Source organism: Rhinolophus sinicus, chromosome 18, assembly GCF_057876585.1.
Source record: "Rhinolophus sinicus isolate RSI-liver-muscle chromosome 18, RSI-T2T, whole genome shotgun sequence".
In the NCBI taxonomy this organism is placed as follows: domain Eukaryota; kingdom Metazoa; phylum Chordata; class Mammalia; order Chiroptera; family Rhinolophidae; genus Rhinolophus; species Rhinolophus sinicus.
Genome location: NC_142518.1, coordinates 111,241,056 through 111,255,558, shown reverse-complemented (window position 1 = coordinate 111,255,558; position 14,503 = coordinate 111,241,056). Strand labels below are relative to the sequence as shown.

The 14,503-nt window shown below is 56.1% G+C and overlaps 1 protein-coding gene across 2 annotated transcripts; it reads left to right on the top strand.

Annotated features, from left to right (window-relative positions):
* Positions 1 to 17: 17 nt before the first annotated feature.
* Positions 18 to 13,966, top strand: G6PD (glucose-6-phosphate dehydrogenase). Of its 2 annotated transcripts, none has more exons than XM_074324268.2 (13): positions 18 to 513; positions 1,337 to 1,464; positions 9,164 to 9,201; positions 9,286 to 9,394; positions 10,115 to 10,332; positions 10,970 to 11,128; positions 11,249 to 11,374; positions 11,703 to 11,796; positions 12,140 to 12,326; positions 12,625 to 12,860; positions 12,934 to 13,010; positions 13,134 to 13,226; positions 13,317 to 13,966. In XM_074324268.2, the coding sequence occupies exons 1-13, from the start codon at positions 414 to 416 to the stop codon at positions 13,405 to 13,407; spliced, it is 1,656 nt and encodes a 551-aa protein (XP_074180369.1). In that variant the 5' UTR covers positions 18 to 413; the 3' UTR covers positions 13,408 to 13,966. The 2 variants fall into 2 exon arrangements, with proteins under 2 accessions (XP_074180369.1, XP_019574715.2); XM_019719156.3 differs by lacking the exon at positions 18 to 513 and adding an exon at positions 596 to 765.
* The last annotated feature ends 537 nt before the right edge of the window (positions 13,967 to 14,503 follow it).

Here is a 14,503-nt window from a genome sequence, read left to right as displayed (position 1 = left end):
GCAAGCCCCGCCCCTCCGAAGAGGTCGAGAAGAGATGTGAGGGAGGCTGTTCCAGAGGGAAGCCTGAGCCCGCCACCCTCGGCCTGGCCCGCAGGACGCTCCCCAGTGATGTTCCCCACCCGCTACTTTCCGGGGCGTCAAACCCACAATCCCCCTTGTCTCTCGAGGTGTGGCATCCAGCCTCCGGGCGCTCGGCCGCCCCGCCCCTGCTAGGGGAGGAGCCACGACGAGGTTACCTAGCAGGACAGGTTTGACCGGTCCGTGAGGGGGCGGGGCTGAAGGCGGCCCCGCCCATAAACGGGGGTCGAGGAGGCGTGGCCACACTGTCGGCGGAAGTGAGCCCTCCACGAGGGCGCCGGGCCGCCGGGGGCGGAGGAGCAAAATCAGAGTGTAGGGGCGGGGCAGGGCCGGCTATGGAGACGTGGGCGAACGGCGCAGAGCTGCTCGTGGACTCGCGAGGCATCGGAGACGCGACACAGCGGCGGCGGGAACAGCAGGCAGTGGCCGGTCCAGGTGCCCAAGGGATGGGGCGGGCCAAGGGAGGGGACTTCGCGGGGGGGGGGGCTGAGATGCGCGCGCGCCTGCCCTGCCCCCCGCGAGGGAGGGGCCCATGGAGGCCCCGCCCACGCGCCTCGCCTGAGGCGGTCAGCTCAGCTCAGGCGCCCGCCCCCGCTGGTTAAATGGACCCGCGGGTCGCAGCCCCCGGAAACGTCCGGGAACTCCGGGGCTGAGAGACCAACGGGCAGAGGCGGACAGGAAGCTCAGGTAACGAAGTGGGCGGGCGCCACACCGGTGTCGGGGCGTGCTGCGCCGCGAGGCCTTTCGATTTGCCTTGCTGGGGAGCCGGGCAAAATCAGAGAATCTTAACGCATTCCAGTGGACCCCCGAGGAGACTGAGATCGTGAGAGAGGCAGGGAGTTGCCATGATCTCCCAACTTGTTAGGAGGTGGACTGGAGCTGCAGGGTCTAACATGCTCCAGCTTGTTGTGGGGTTTCCGCCTGATTCCAGGCTGAGATGAAACTAGCATCGTGCGATGCTCCGGCAGGGTTTATTTTACCCAGTCCCTCAGAATTGAGGCTCTCGTTGGAATCCACTAGTGCTTTGGGTAATTTTGTAATGTACACTGTGAAAGAAGGCTGCCTGGGGAGTATGGTCGGAGCCCAGAGCCAGCAGCTTCTAACCCCCCAACCATCCTACCTCCCCCCATTCACAGCCAGTGGTTTCAAATAATCAGACTTCAGCTGGGTGAGAGCCCGAAAGACCCCTGAAGAAAGGGACCATCTTCTCAGAGCTCTTCTGTTCTCGTGCCTTGTCAACAAGTCTTTCTTTCACCAGAGAGCATCATGGCAGAGCAGGTGGCCCTGAGCCGGACCCAAGTGTGCGGGATCCTGCGGGAAGAGCTGTACCAGGGTGATGCCTTCCATCAGTCCGATACACATATCTTCATCATCATGGGTGCATCGGTGAGTCTCCCCCAGGCCCCACATCTTAAAAGTGTGAAGTTGCTTAAAGTCTCTTCCTGCTGGGTGCCTGAGCTTTCCCAACTGGTTGCCGTGGGGCCACACGGGCTCTGCTCAGTTGGACTCTCCCTCTTACTGCTGCTCGTGTGCCATTATCACCTCAGCACACCGGGTATCCACACACTGTGAGGCATTTCTGAAACCTGCAGAGCCATTGAATGTAGACCCATGTCCTGGAGCTGGAAGGTCCTTAGGGACTGTCTGATTGGATTGCTTCCTCCATGGGGAAAACTGAGATGCAAACAAGGGAGGCTATTCATTCTGTGTATATCTTTCTCAAACCTGTTTGTGACTTGACAAATGTCACACAGTCAATTAGTTCCAGAGGCAGGATCTGAGGCCCAATCTCCACCTTGTCTCTCTACCACGTCAAGTTCCCTGGGGACAAACACTCAACCTTTCTTTGAACACTGTCTCTTTGCCCCAACTTCCAAGGCCTGCTGAGGAGCTGTGACCTGCCCCATTGTCTAGCCAGTGGCACTGCCATTTTGCTCTGATAGGAAAGGTCATGGCCCCCACAATAAGGCCCCCACCCAGTGTACCATGTGGAAATGAAATCTCTGCCAGGTGGCAAGATGTGTGCAGGGGCTGGTGAGATGAGTTGCCAGGGCTTCATCTCGAAGTTAAAGCGGCCTTCTCTTTTCACTTTGAACCCTGAATGTGACCAAGCATCTGCTAAGCATCGCGTGACCATTTTTACCTGTAACTTAGTATATCATCTTGAGGGAAAGTTCTACCCAAACTAGTTAGCTCTTGACAGGGAAGGCATTGTCTCTCTGTGCCATCCACATCACGCTCCCCTCACTCTGGAGGACCTTGGTTCTTTGTTCACGTATCAGCATGCCACTGTCCTTTGCAGAGGCTGCTCCCTGCCAACTTTGGGATTCTGATTAGAACTTGGGAGAGGAGAGCCAGAATGCAGGGCTGGAGGCAGCGTGGGGGAGAAAGGTTCTGCCAGTGGGAGGGAAGGGAGGCCTGCACTAAGCACTGTCCTCTGACTCCCCGTAAGTCCACAGCTGGGGAGTACACAGGAGCAGCACACAGGGGGCAGGTGTGACGTCCACCTTGGCCCCAGCCTGGTCCCCTTAGAGGAGCCATACCTGTGTTGGCCACAAACCTTAATACCAAGGACTCTGACCATTAGGCCTTTGTCCAAGAACTTTGGAGGAGAAAGTAACTCAGGATTAGTTCTCTTCCTTCCCTCCAGTCACAGGATGCCCCAATAGAGCGTCCCAGGCCACAATAAATGGCTTACAATTCCAGACCCTCAACTCTTAGACACTTCATTGAGATCATCCAAGCTTGCTGTGTGACCTGGGGCAAGTGTCTTCCCTTCTCTGAACCTCTATGTTTCTATGTAGCAAATAAGGGTTTTTGAAGCAAATGCCAAGGCTTCCTTGGGCTCTGCCGAGCTGACTCTGTAGCTCCTCATTGCCTTCCGCTGTGGCCAGCTTGGGGTTGGGCAACTTTGTTTTCCTGCAATTGGTGAGGTTCCTCTTTGCTCCCCTCCGCTCTGGGAGCGATAAACAGAAGCTTTCAGAGCAGAAGTGGAAAGTGCCACTTCAGTGGTGCAGAGTAGAGGAGGACAGGCTGTGGGGAGGGGATCCTCCGAAGAAGAGCCTCCTTGTTTGTTTCTCCATCCTGCAGTTCAAGGGGGCTGGAGTGGGGTAGGTGGGCCTCCCATGCTCAGGCAGCACCTAGAACAGCTCCCAGAAGCAGGTCTCCCATGCCTGCTCCCTCCGTGTAGAAAGTAGGCACGGTGGTTCTCTGGGAAACCAGTTAGTTCTCTGCTTATTCAGGCATCAAGTGGCGATTGAGTACCTCCTCTGCAGTGCAGCGACACAGGCCCTGCCCTCCTCATGGGACCTGTGTGCTGGGGGACTGGGACCCAAGGTGAGTTAGCAACCCAGTAAGATTTCAGAGTGGCGCATGTGACAGAAGACACAAACGGGCCCTTGTGTCCCCAGTCCCCCCTCCCCCCAGCACACAGATCTCCTGAGGAGGGCCTTCAGAGCAAGGCCTGCAGAGCCAGGGCCCAGGGAGGACTCTACACAAAGGGAAGAGCAGACACTGCCCAGTGGCTGATGGGCACCCTGGGACAGGCTGAGCCCATGTGGCCATCCTCTGCCCCTTCCTCCCTCACTCACTTACCCAACCATCTTCTGAACGCCCAGCTTCCTTCCTGGGGGCATCACAACGCTGGTTCGCAGAGTTACCCAATGGGCTTGGGGCTGCTCTCTATTCGCCCCACTATGTAGCCACTTCTCCCCATCTCAGGATTCCCACCCCCAAGCAGAAAGGGAGTGGAGGTACTTACTGTCCCAGTCCAGAAAACTCTGGAATGAAAGCAACCAGTTTCTCCCTACACACCAGCTCAAGGGGAGGAAACTTGGGCCTGGTCCATTATGTCCTCCCCCATCTGATAGGGCCTTGGCCAGCCTGGAGCGATGCTTCCCTCCAGGGGGTGTAGAGAGAAATGGGGGTGAGAGAAAGAGATAGGACTGGGAGTCTGCCTGGGCAGCATTGGCTCACTGCAGGGTCCTCAGTGAGCCCCTCGCCTCGAGGGGCCTCAGTCTCCCCACCCGGACCACAAGGGCCATGAGCTCACTGAGTGCTCAGAACCCATCCCAATGACGGGCCTGTGCAAGGAATGACCTGGCAGCCCCAGCCCCTCCCTCTCCTCAGGATCTTTCTGGGCTGCCTTCCCCCTTGGGCCAGTAAGATTGTTGCTGTGTCATGATGATTGTTGGCACCCCCAAGTCCTGGTGATTCATGAGCCCCACGGTGCAGGAGGGAAGCTCTTTTGTTGGTTTACAGCCTCGCCTACCCCAGTCCTCTCACTGCAGTGGCCAGGAGCCAGCTGGGGCCCAGCCAGGACCCGGGCTCCACCCTGGGGGACCCAGCAGATCCTTGACCTGACTGACCCTAGGGGGATGGGATGGCCCACCCCTGTGGGCCCTCTAGCTGGCAGCCAGCCTCTGGAGCTCTCTGCCACGCCTACAATTCTCAAAGACAGATATCAGCAGTAGTGTGGACTTCTAACACTGGAGACTGAAGACAAAGCTGGGCAGCCACAGGTAGGTGGTGGCCTAGGTTCCTTTGCCCCAGCCAGGCCACATCCTGGTGGCTGGAGATCCTAATCAGGTCGTGCTTCTCCAACCAAGTTACTGTGTCCCCCATCCCCGCTGTAGTCATCGGGCAAAATGAGGGGGCTGGGAAAGATTGCCACAGCTCACCAGGAGCCCCTGTAATTGCCCTGTCCCCACACGTGGATTGCTTAGATTTGGTCAGCATCTTCTCACATTGCTTCTTGCAGAGGAGTCCAGCCCAGGCCAGCAGGTAGGGCAGGCTGCCCCCAGCCCAAGGAGAGCAGCTGCCAGGCCCCACACCCCCCACTTCCTAGGTCGTAAGTCACCTCTCCCTTGGGTGACTTGGAGCCCAGCAGATCTGTCTTTGAGAATTATAGGGGTTGCAGGGGATGAGCTGAACAAGGCAAGCAGGTTCTATCGCTAATTAATCCCAAACGAAGCCACAAGAACAAACAGTTTGGGGTGTGGGACACCGTGACTCAGCAGACAGGAGACTAGTTCCCTGCCGCTAGTCTATCGCCGATAGTCTGCCCTAATTCCTCCCAGCCTGCTGGAATTTGATGGTCAGCGAACATTACCTGGCACAGGGAAGGCTAGCAGGCATTTGCCTGCCATGGTTCTGATGATTTCTCCTGAGGGCTGGTCCCTAGTAAGCCAGTGCTCTGGAGTGGGCAGGGCCAACACTGAGCCAAGGTGACGAGCAGAGTCCCCCTCTGGCCCCAGTGATGAAAGACGCCAGAGGCAGGCACTGACGATTTGCTCTGAGGAGTGTTGCGATCGCGGCTACTGGGCGCTGAGGGACTTGGAGGGGAAGCAGGAAGCCCGGGCTGCGGGTCAGCGCTGGACCCTGAGGCACCAGTGAGGGCACCCATCTGAGGTGGTTGTGGCAGTGGTTTACGTGGAAGGTGGCAGTTATGATAGGGACCCACTCCAGAGCATTTGGGAGCTCTGTCCTGAGCAGTTGGCAGGTTTGGGCAGGGATACTGACCCAGGAAACCGTAGTTTGGGAACCTCCACCTTTGGAAGTTTGGGGTCCCAGTCAAGTCTGGAGATGCCCAGCAGACACTTGCCGGTGTGCGCTTGGTGCTTGGCAGAGTCTGGGATGAGACACTGGGAGTTGTCCACGTGCCAGGTCCTCACCTGGAGCCCTGCGTAGGGAGGTCAGGTCACCCCAGGAGATTGGAGGCGAAGCCAAGAACAGGAGGAACATGAACATTCCAGGCGCCAGGCATCCCTGAGCTGCCACGGAGCCTTCAGTCTCAGAAATGTCCTGCACCCACTCCCACTCATAGTAGGATTTCCCACCCAGGAGCACCCGCCCAGGCTCCCGGTGCCTTCCTAACTGCCTGGCTCCAGGGGGGTTTTAACGAGGTCAGGATTGCTTCGGTTCTGGTCACATGGCCTCCATTTTGCAATCGTTCATAGAAATGAACTCATCCAGAGCTGACAGTACTTCTAAACTGTAATTTTGCATTGACTACCCAGGTCTTTATCTTGGGGCTGATTTTTCTGCCCGGGGCGAGCCCAGTCCATCTCGAAGTGGCGTGTTCTCACCCCCCTCCCCATTGGCAAGGCTCAGTGGAGCGTGGGTTGCTCCCAGGCCCATCCCATTCTCCAATTACAGGGCAGGCAGATGAAAGGGCCCCCTGTTCTGGTTTCCGCCAGGAGCCTGTGACCATCCTTACCTCTTCCTCTTCCACCTGGAGGGGAGAGTTCATTTGTGAGGTTACAAAACTAAAGCGTGTTGGAATGGCTACAGCCACTGAACAGGGATTCTTTCTAGCGAGTCTTCTGCCATATTTGTGGGATTCACCATATTGTGGCTCGCAGTTGCTGGGTGTCGTACCCTGACTTTTATTCTGGACAATTTCACACGGGCACCAAGTTGACAGAACAGCACAATGAACGGCACTGTCCGTCGCCCAGTTGCCACGACATTCTGCCGTCCTGTGTCGCCCACTCCCCACCCAGTGCTCAATAATTGTTGTTTTCAGTCTTCTTTTTTTAGGCAAAATGGGTACACATTGAAATGTACAGATCTTAACTGTGCAATTGGTTACACAGCTTTACCACAATATAAGACATTTTCATCTCCCCAGAGAATTCTCGGATGGCTTTCCCAGTCAATCCACCCCCTGCTCCGGGCAGGCACTGACGTCATTTCTATCCCAATAGATTAATTTTTGCCTAAATAATCTGGAGCTTCATTTAAGTGAACTCATAGAGTCGCCTTGTGTCTGAGTTTTCAGCTGAGCATAATGTTTTTGAGATTCACCTGCAGGGTGGGCGGATCACTAGCTCATGGCTTGTCACTGAGTTGTACCCCACTCTATGATTGCACAGCTTGTCCATCCACCTGTTGATTGTTTCGAGCATTTGGCTTCTTTCCAGCTTGGGGGTATTGTACATGAACGCTGCTGGGCAGGTGTTTGCTCCACCTCCTCTCCAGCACGTGGTGGTGTCAGTCTTTCAGAGGCTAGCCAGTTCTGGTGGATGCGAAGTGGTGTCTCATTGTGGTTTAATTTGCGTTTTTCTGACAACTGATGATCTAGACTTTCTCAAGTGTTGATTAGTCATTCGTTTCCCTTCCTTATAAAGCATCTGATCAAATTTTTTACCCATTTTTAATTGGGTTGTTTTCTTATTTTGTTGTAGGGGTGGCTTATAAATTCTGGGTACAGATAAATTGGGTGAATGTTTTACCCCAGCCTGTGGCTTGTCTATTCCTCTTCTCAATGCTGTCTTGTGAACAGGAGTATTTAGTTTTGATGAAGCCTTAGTTTATCAAGTTTTTTTCTGGTTATTGCTGTCTGTGTCCTATCTAAGAAATCTTTGCTTACTTCCATCTATTGACTTATTTGATCTAGCAACCTTGCTAAACTCTCGTTATGGTAATTTATCCATAGCTTGGCTTGAGGTGGTTTTGTTTCAATAGACAGACCACCAGCTACAAATAACGCCAGTTGTGTCGCCGCCTCTCTGGGCCTTATGCCATTTCATTCTCCCGCCTTGCTGCGCTGCTTAGGGCCTCTAGCTGGGCATTGACTAAAAGCCACTAGCAGGCACTCTTCTTGATCCTGGTTGTTTAAATTGGATTCTCTTAACATTTGCCTACTATGTATGGTATTTGTGGGGTTTTTATAGGTGCTTTTATCAAGTAAAGAAGTTCCCTTTTGTTCCTAATTTGGTAAGAGCTCTAATCATGATAGATGTTGAATTCTCTAGTACACTTTATCTACATCAGGTAAGTCTAGCAAGGTTGCTAGATTTTTTAAAAATTGATAGAAGTAGACGAAGGTTTCTTACAGCTTTTTCCCTTTAATTTGTTAATGTGAATTTCAATATGAAACGAACCTGTTGTTTCCGGGGTACCCGCCAACCTGGTTCTGACACATCACATTTTTAACATTGCACAATTGGGTTTGCTGATACTTTCTGCAGGATTTTGCATCAGCACCTGTGGACACAAGTGAGAGGCCTGGGGGTCCCCATTTGCCGTTCTCATAGGTCTCAGTACCAGGGTTCTGCAAGCCCCATAAAGTGACTTGGCGAGTGTTCCCCATTCTGTTCGCAGCAGTTTGCCTTAGACTGGAGCTCTCTTTCCGTGGCACTTTTATAGAACCCGTTGGCAGAGCTTCCAATGCCAGGGTCAGGGTTGGGGTTGTGTTGGTTGGGAAGGTTGGTGTCTGCAATCCCATTTCCTTAATGACTGTTGCCCACTCAGGTCCCTCGCTCCATTTTGGTATGTTGGAATATCTAGAAGTTTGTTCATTTTATCTAAGTTGTCAAACATGGAGAAAGATGGTTCATAAAACCCTCTTTTGTGTTGGCACGATATCGTTTTATTCCTTTGCACTCCTAATTCTTGGTGCATTTTAAAAAGCAATTTTGTGAGAGAGTTGTCTGTTTATATTAGTGTTTTTCAAACACTTGCTTTTGGCTTTTTTCATCTTTTCTTTTGGTTTGTTTTCCATTTTATTAATTTTTACTTTTCATTATTTCCTACCTTGTAATTTGTTCAGCTTAAAAATTCTGCTGTCCTTTTCCTAACTTCCTTAAATTGAATGCTTAGCCCATTCATTTTGAACCATTCTTTTTTTTTCCTAACAAAAAAAGGCCACACGTCACAAGTTTTGATCTGTGCTATTTCCATATTTCTAGTGAATGGAGTTTTCAGGCTTTCTTCTTTAGCCCATGAGCTGTTCAAAAGTGGGATTTTTGGTCTGGGTTTGGTTTCGCTTGCTTGCACTGAGACCAGAGGTGGTCTGTGTGATTGCAGGGTGGCCAGTTGATCACGGGGCCTCCCGGCCAGCCTCGATGAAGCCCATCCACCTCAAAGTGGCTCCTGTGGTGTGCAGGCTCTGTCAGCTCAGGGTCAAGGTAAAGGGCTAGCAGGCTCTAAGTCACAGTCCTCTGGCTACATTACAGGGGCAAAACAGCTATGCTCGTGTCTCAGTGGTGACCCTGAGCGAGTACCCACATCTCCAAGTGGGGAAGACGATCTAGGTCGTGTCCCCAGCTTCTCCTAACCATGCCTGTTCCCTCTGCCACAGGGTGACCTGGCCAAGAAGAAGATCTACCCCACCATCTGGTAAGTGCCACCCCGCTGCCCTTTGCCCTCCTTGCCTTCCATGCACTCCTCCCTGCCCTGGTCACAGCCATGCTCTGCCCTCAGGTGGCTGTTCCGGGATGGCCTTCTGCCCGAGTTCACCTTCATCGTGGGCTATGCCCGCTCCCGCCTCACGGTGGCAGACATCCGCAAGCAGAGCGAGCCCTTCTTCAAAGTGAGTGGCTTCCAGGATCTCTGAGGGGGGCATTCTACCATCCCATCCCAGGATGCTCTTCCCTCCTCCTGCTCCCGCTCTCTGCTCCTTCTCCCCCCAAGGCCTGGCCTGTCTCTGCTATCCTGGCAGAGGGGCAGAGCCATGTTAGGACAGCCGCCTGGGGCCACTCACGCCCTCGCACTTCTCATTCTTGCCCTCCTCAGTGCCACCCACACTGCCCTGCCAAACTGGTGCAGAAACTCTGCCTACCTGCTCCCGGCTCTTCCTTGATGACAGGAGGAGCACTGGGCGCAGGGCGGGGTCAGGGACCCTGCCACCCTGAGACTCCTGTTTCCCAGCTCCCCTCACCTAGGGGAGGTCCCTCGCAGCTGTGTCCCAGGACCAGGAGCTGAAAAAGCCGCTTTACCATGGAAATCCTATAGACTTGCATTTTCCCAACACACCACAGTTTGGTGTAATGAATTTGGAGAGAGATCTGTTGGCAATGCGTTTCTCCCAGATCAAACTTTCCTGAAGTCTGACTTCTGTCTTAGGGCACAAGGTCCCCAGGGCTGACTGCTGGGCCCCATCTCCTGCAGTGTTCATGCAGCCCTGGCCTCCCCCTGTTGGTGTGCAAAGCTGACTAAATAGGGGTGAACCCAGTGGAGAGCTAGGATTGGCTGTGGGATGAGCGAGAGGGGGCCGAGGAGGGCCCGACATCCCTGTGTCCCACTTTCCCAGGCCACCCCAGAGGAGAAGCCCAAGCTGGAGGAGTTCTTTGCCCGCAACTCCTATGTGGCTGGCCAGTACGACGACGCAGCCTCCTATGAGCGTCTTGATAGCCACATAAACTCCCTCCACCAGGGGACACAGGCCAACCGCCTCTTCTACTTGGCCTTGCCCCCCACTGTCTATGAGGCCGTCACCAAGAACATCCGAGAGACCTGCATGAGCCAGACGTAAGGCTTGTCTTTTGCCCCCTTTTCCTGCCTCCTAGGTGTGCCCTGCCGTAGTCTGGCCTGCCCTGGCAGCTGTCCAGAGCCCCTGGGGCAAACTGCTCTAGGGAGTCTGAAAAGATGGATGCCCTTGTGTGTTCTCTACGTGAACTAGCTGCACAAAGGAGGGAATAGCCTAACATGCAGTAGCTTTCTGACAGCCATACGTGTTTACATTCCGAACGCTCCTGTAGACAGACAGACACAGTCCGTCTCCCTGAAAACCCAGCTGGCCCTGGTAGCAGTCCCCGCTGGCACCACAAGGTGGAACTGTGGCTCCACAAAATGCTGCCGATTGCTTCTCTGGCTTTTTGGCGTTTCCCAAGGTGCCCCCGACGACCATGAGATGGCAGTGTTGCTCCACAACAGTCCCGCTGCCTGTGGCACAGCGGCTTGGGCCACAGCCATCTCTGTGTCACTTCGTCCTGGTTCTGAATGCAGAAGGCCACGTTCGGTGTCAATGGGGACTAGCAAAGAAAGGGACTTTGTCCCATTTTAAAACCCACGGAGATAGTTGTGCCCTTGAGGACCCTCCCCCAGCTGCCCCAGCAGTTCCCCGAGGAGGGGGTCTTGGGGGTGACGAGGTGCCGGGCTCCTGCAGAGGCTGGAACCGCATCATCGTGGAGAAGCCCTTCGGAAGGGACCTGCAGAGCTCTGACCGCCTGTCCAACCACATCTCCTCCCTGTTCCGCGAGGACCAGATCTATCGCATCGACCACTACCTGGGCAAGGAAATGGTGCAGAATCTCATGGTGCTCAGGTACAGCCAGGCGTGGGCCCCAGAGCCCAGGGGCATCGGGTCGGGCAGCACGGGGCCCCCGCCTGGCCTGCTGCTGCCCTGTCAGATGCCGTGCCAGCCTCTGCCCTGCCCCTCCCGCAGGTTTGCCAACAGGATCTTCGGCCCCATCTGGAACCGGGACAATGTCGCCTGCGTCATCCTCACCTTCAAGGAGCCCTTTGGCACTGAGGGCCGTGGGGGCTACTTCGATGAATTTGGGATCATCCGGTGAGAGTCCACCTCCATGCGGGGGTGCCCTTCCCTGTCCGAGGGGGCTCCTTCATCCCCACCTGAGGTTCACCTTCCACAGCGGGAGTGTCTGGGTGGTCAGCGTGGCTGTGAAGGGAGGGTCACCGTCTCCTTCCTGGCCTTGAGGTGACCTGGCAGACACTCAGCATCAGGAAGCAAGTCTTGTAACTTGTTGCTTGAATGCCCCACTTCAGTCCCTGAGCCCCCAGAACCTGGCCAACAGGGAAGGGCTGAGGTGGGCTCACTTGTCATGCCTTCCTCCCAATCTGGAAACCCCTGAGCCAACTTCTGCCTGCTTCCTCACCAGGGACGTGATGCAAAACCACCTCCTGCAGATGCTGTGTCTGGTGGCCATGGAGAAACCCGCCTCCACTGATTCGGACGATGTCCGCGACGAGAAGGTGGGTGGCCGTGCACCCTCCTGGTCCCTGCCACCAGCCCCAGCAGCCAGCCCTGAGCCCGGGTGCCCTGGGGTAGGAGTCAGAAGGCCAAGGTGTCATGTTGTGGGACTAATGGTCACTGCTATGTGACCGAGGGCAACAGACCCATTGTCTCTGTAGGCCTCAGCTTCAGAAAAAGTGAGAGTGTTCCTGGAGGGCCCGTGGGTCAGCAAGGAAAGCTGAACCGGTGTCTCCTCCAGGAAGCCCACCCCCAGGTCACGTGGCTTCCGCATGCTCTGACCCGTGCACAGGCTGCTCCACCTCGTTACCCAAGGGACCACTCTCTCCCCTGCCTCTCTCCCAGGTCAAGGTATTGAAATGTATCTCCGAGGTAAAGGCGAACAACGTGGTCTTGGGCCAGTACGTGGGGAACCCCAGTGGAGAGGGTGAGGCCACCAAAGGGTACCTGGATGACCCCACAGTGCCCCACGGGTCTACCACTGCCACCTTCGCAGCTGTCGTCCTCTATGTGGAGAACGAGAGGTGGGAAGGTAGGTGACATGTCTGGGCCTGGCAGGCAGGGCTGGTGTGCCCTCATGGAACTCTTCTCCCTGGGGTCCGACCCACTCAGGAGCAGCGACTAGCCCACAGGGGACACTAGAGGGGAGAGGGCCAGTAGGGTGGGACACGGCCACCTTGCCACACGTGCATGCACACACACCTTTGCTCAGATGCACGCAGCCTGTCACACACATTCCAATCTGTCACTCCCTCACACATGTGGGCACATGTGCATGTGGCCCGGGCCGCTGGCAGAGCCAGTCTTGAGGCCAGCCTTGCCCCCACCAGGTGTGCCCTTCATTCTGCGCTGCGGCAAAGCCCTGAATGAGCGCAAGGCCGAGGTGCGTCTGCAGTTCCGAGACGTGGCTGGAGACATCTTCCAGCAGCAGTGCAAGCGCAACGAGCTGGTGATCCGCGTGCAGCCCAATGAGGCTGTGTACACGAAGATGATGACCAAGAAGCCCGGCATGTTCTTCAACCCTGAGGAGTCGGAGCTGGACCTGACCTACGGCAACAGATACAAGGTGGGCGCCCGGCCGGGGCGGGACCAGGGGCCTCTGCATGCACGTGCAGCCTCAGCAACACCCCCTCTTGCAGAATGTGAAGCTCCCCGACGCCTACGAGCGCCTCATCCTGGACGTCTTCTGTGGGAGCCAGATGCACTTCGTGCGCAGGTGAGGGGCGTTTCTGTGCCTGTGCCGCGGGGGCCAGGCTGGGCTCCAGGCCATGTGGGAGGCCCGTTCCCTCCCCCGCACCATGTCCCCATCCCCCCCCCAAGTCACCGCATGTCCCCTCAGTGACGAGCTCCGGGAAGCCTGGCGCATCTTCACACCGCTGCTGCACCAGATTGAGCGTGAGAAGCCCCAGCCCATCCCCTACGTTTATGGCAGGTGAGGGGTTGGGGCAGGCTGCAGGGATTGGGGACAGGGCACTGGGGCCAGCGGCTCCCTCACGTCTCCCCTCTGCCTGTCACTCTCCAGCCGAGGCCCAGCGGAGGCAGACGAGTTGATGAAGAGAGTGGGCTTCCAGTACGAGGGCACCTACAAGTGGGTGAACCCCCACAAGCTCTAAGCCCTGGCACCCCCGCCCACCCCCATCTGTCTCTGCCATCTCCACCCTCCCACCACCTGACCCCACATCGGGAGGACTTCGGGACCATAGGCCTCAGCCTCACATTCCTGGCCCCGGGCCCAACTACATTCCTCAAGCACTTGACACTCACCCTGTGACCTCTCCATCCGTCACTGGCCCTGCCTGAGCCAGCTTCTGTCCACAGACTGAGCCCCAACAGAAAAGAGAAGAGTGGCCCTTCCATCTCTCCCAGGCTCCTCAGCCTAGGACAGGAGTTAGGGACGAGGGGGAGGGTCGATGGGTGGGCTAGCTCCTCAGAACCCGGGGAAGGGGCGCAAGCGCGTCCACTCTACATTCCTGGTCACCCACTGGAGGGGAATCCTGTGCTGCCTAGCAGTCCCTCATGTCTTGGGCCCCCTGAATGTCCATCTGCCCCACCAGCCCAACTCTGCATTCCATAGTCCACTCCAACCACAGGTGCCCCCTCGCTATTAGAAAGGGAGAAGCAGCAGGTGGGACACTCCGCCTCAACCCCCTGCCATTAAATCCACGAACAGACCCACCTGCCCCCTGGTCGTTTCCTTCCTGCCACCTGTAACCATGAAGGAGGGTGCCTGCACCTGAGGCCAGCCCACCTGGTGGAGGGCCTGTGACCACCTGCCTTTCTGGGGACCCATTCCTCACGCCCTCCCTGTTACCCATTTCCCTCCACTGGCTGTGCCAGAAACCTGGGTATCTTTCACCCCAATCCTGTGTCCTGTTGTGACCCAGCCCTGCGCCCCATCACTTCCAGAGTCCCCCTCACCTGTCGGCCCTCGTTCTGCCCCACTCCATGGGGTACAGGCGGAAGTCACATTATTTTCACCCTTCACCTGAATGCTTCACTGTGTGTACTTCCCACGCGGGCCTCCACCCCGACAATGTCCCTGCCCCAGCCAGGTCACTTCCGGGCATCGCTGTGGGCCGTTTGCACACACTGCCAGTCCACGAGGTGAAAAGTCTTTGGGAAGGAGAAACAGTGGGATTGTGTGCTTAACGCTGGATGCCAGGCGGGAGGGAATGGTCCAGGGAGGCACCACAGCCCGGCCGCTCGGAC

What these genes read in the sequence shown, in the direction of transcription:
- G6PD (XM_074324268.2), top strand. Translation starts at nt 414, where the DNA reads ATGGAGACGTGGGCGAACGGCGCAGAGCTGCTCGTGGACTCGCGAGGC. An exon ending in AAGATCTACCCCACCATCTG is followed by an intron (nt 9,202 to 9,285) that starts GTAAGTGCCACC and finishes CTCTGCCCTCAG; the next exon opens with GTGGCTGTTCCGGGATGGCC. An exon ending in GAGACCTGCATGAGCCAGAC is followed by an intron (nt 10,333 to 10,969) that starts GTAAGGCTTGTC and finishes GGGCTCCTGCAG; the next exon opens with AGGCTGGAACCGCATCATCG.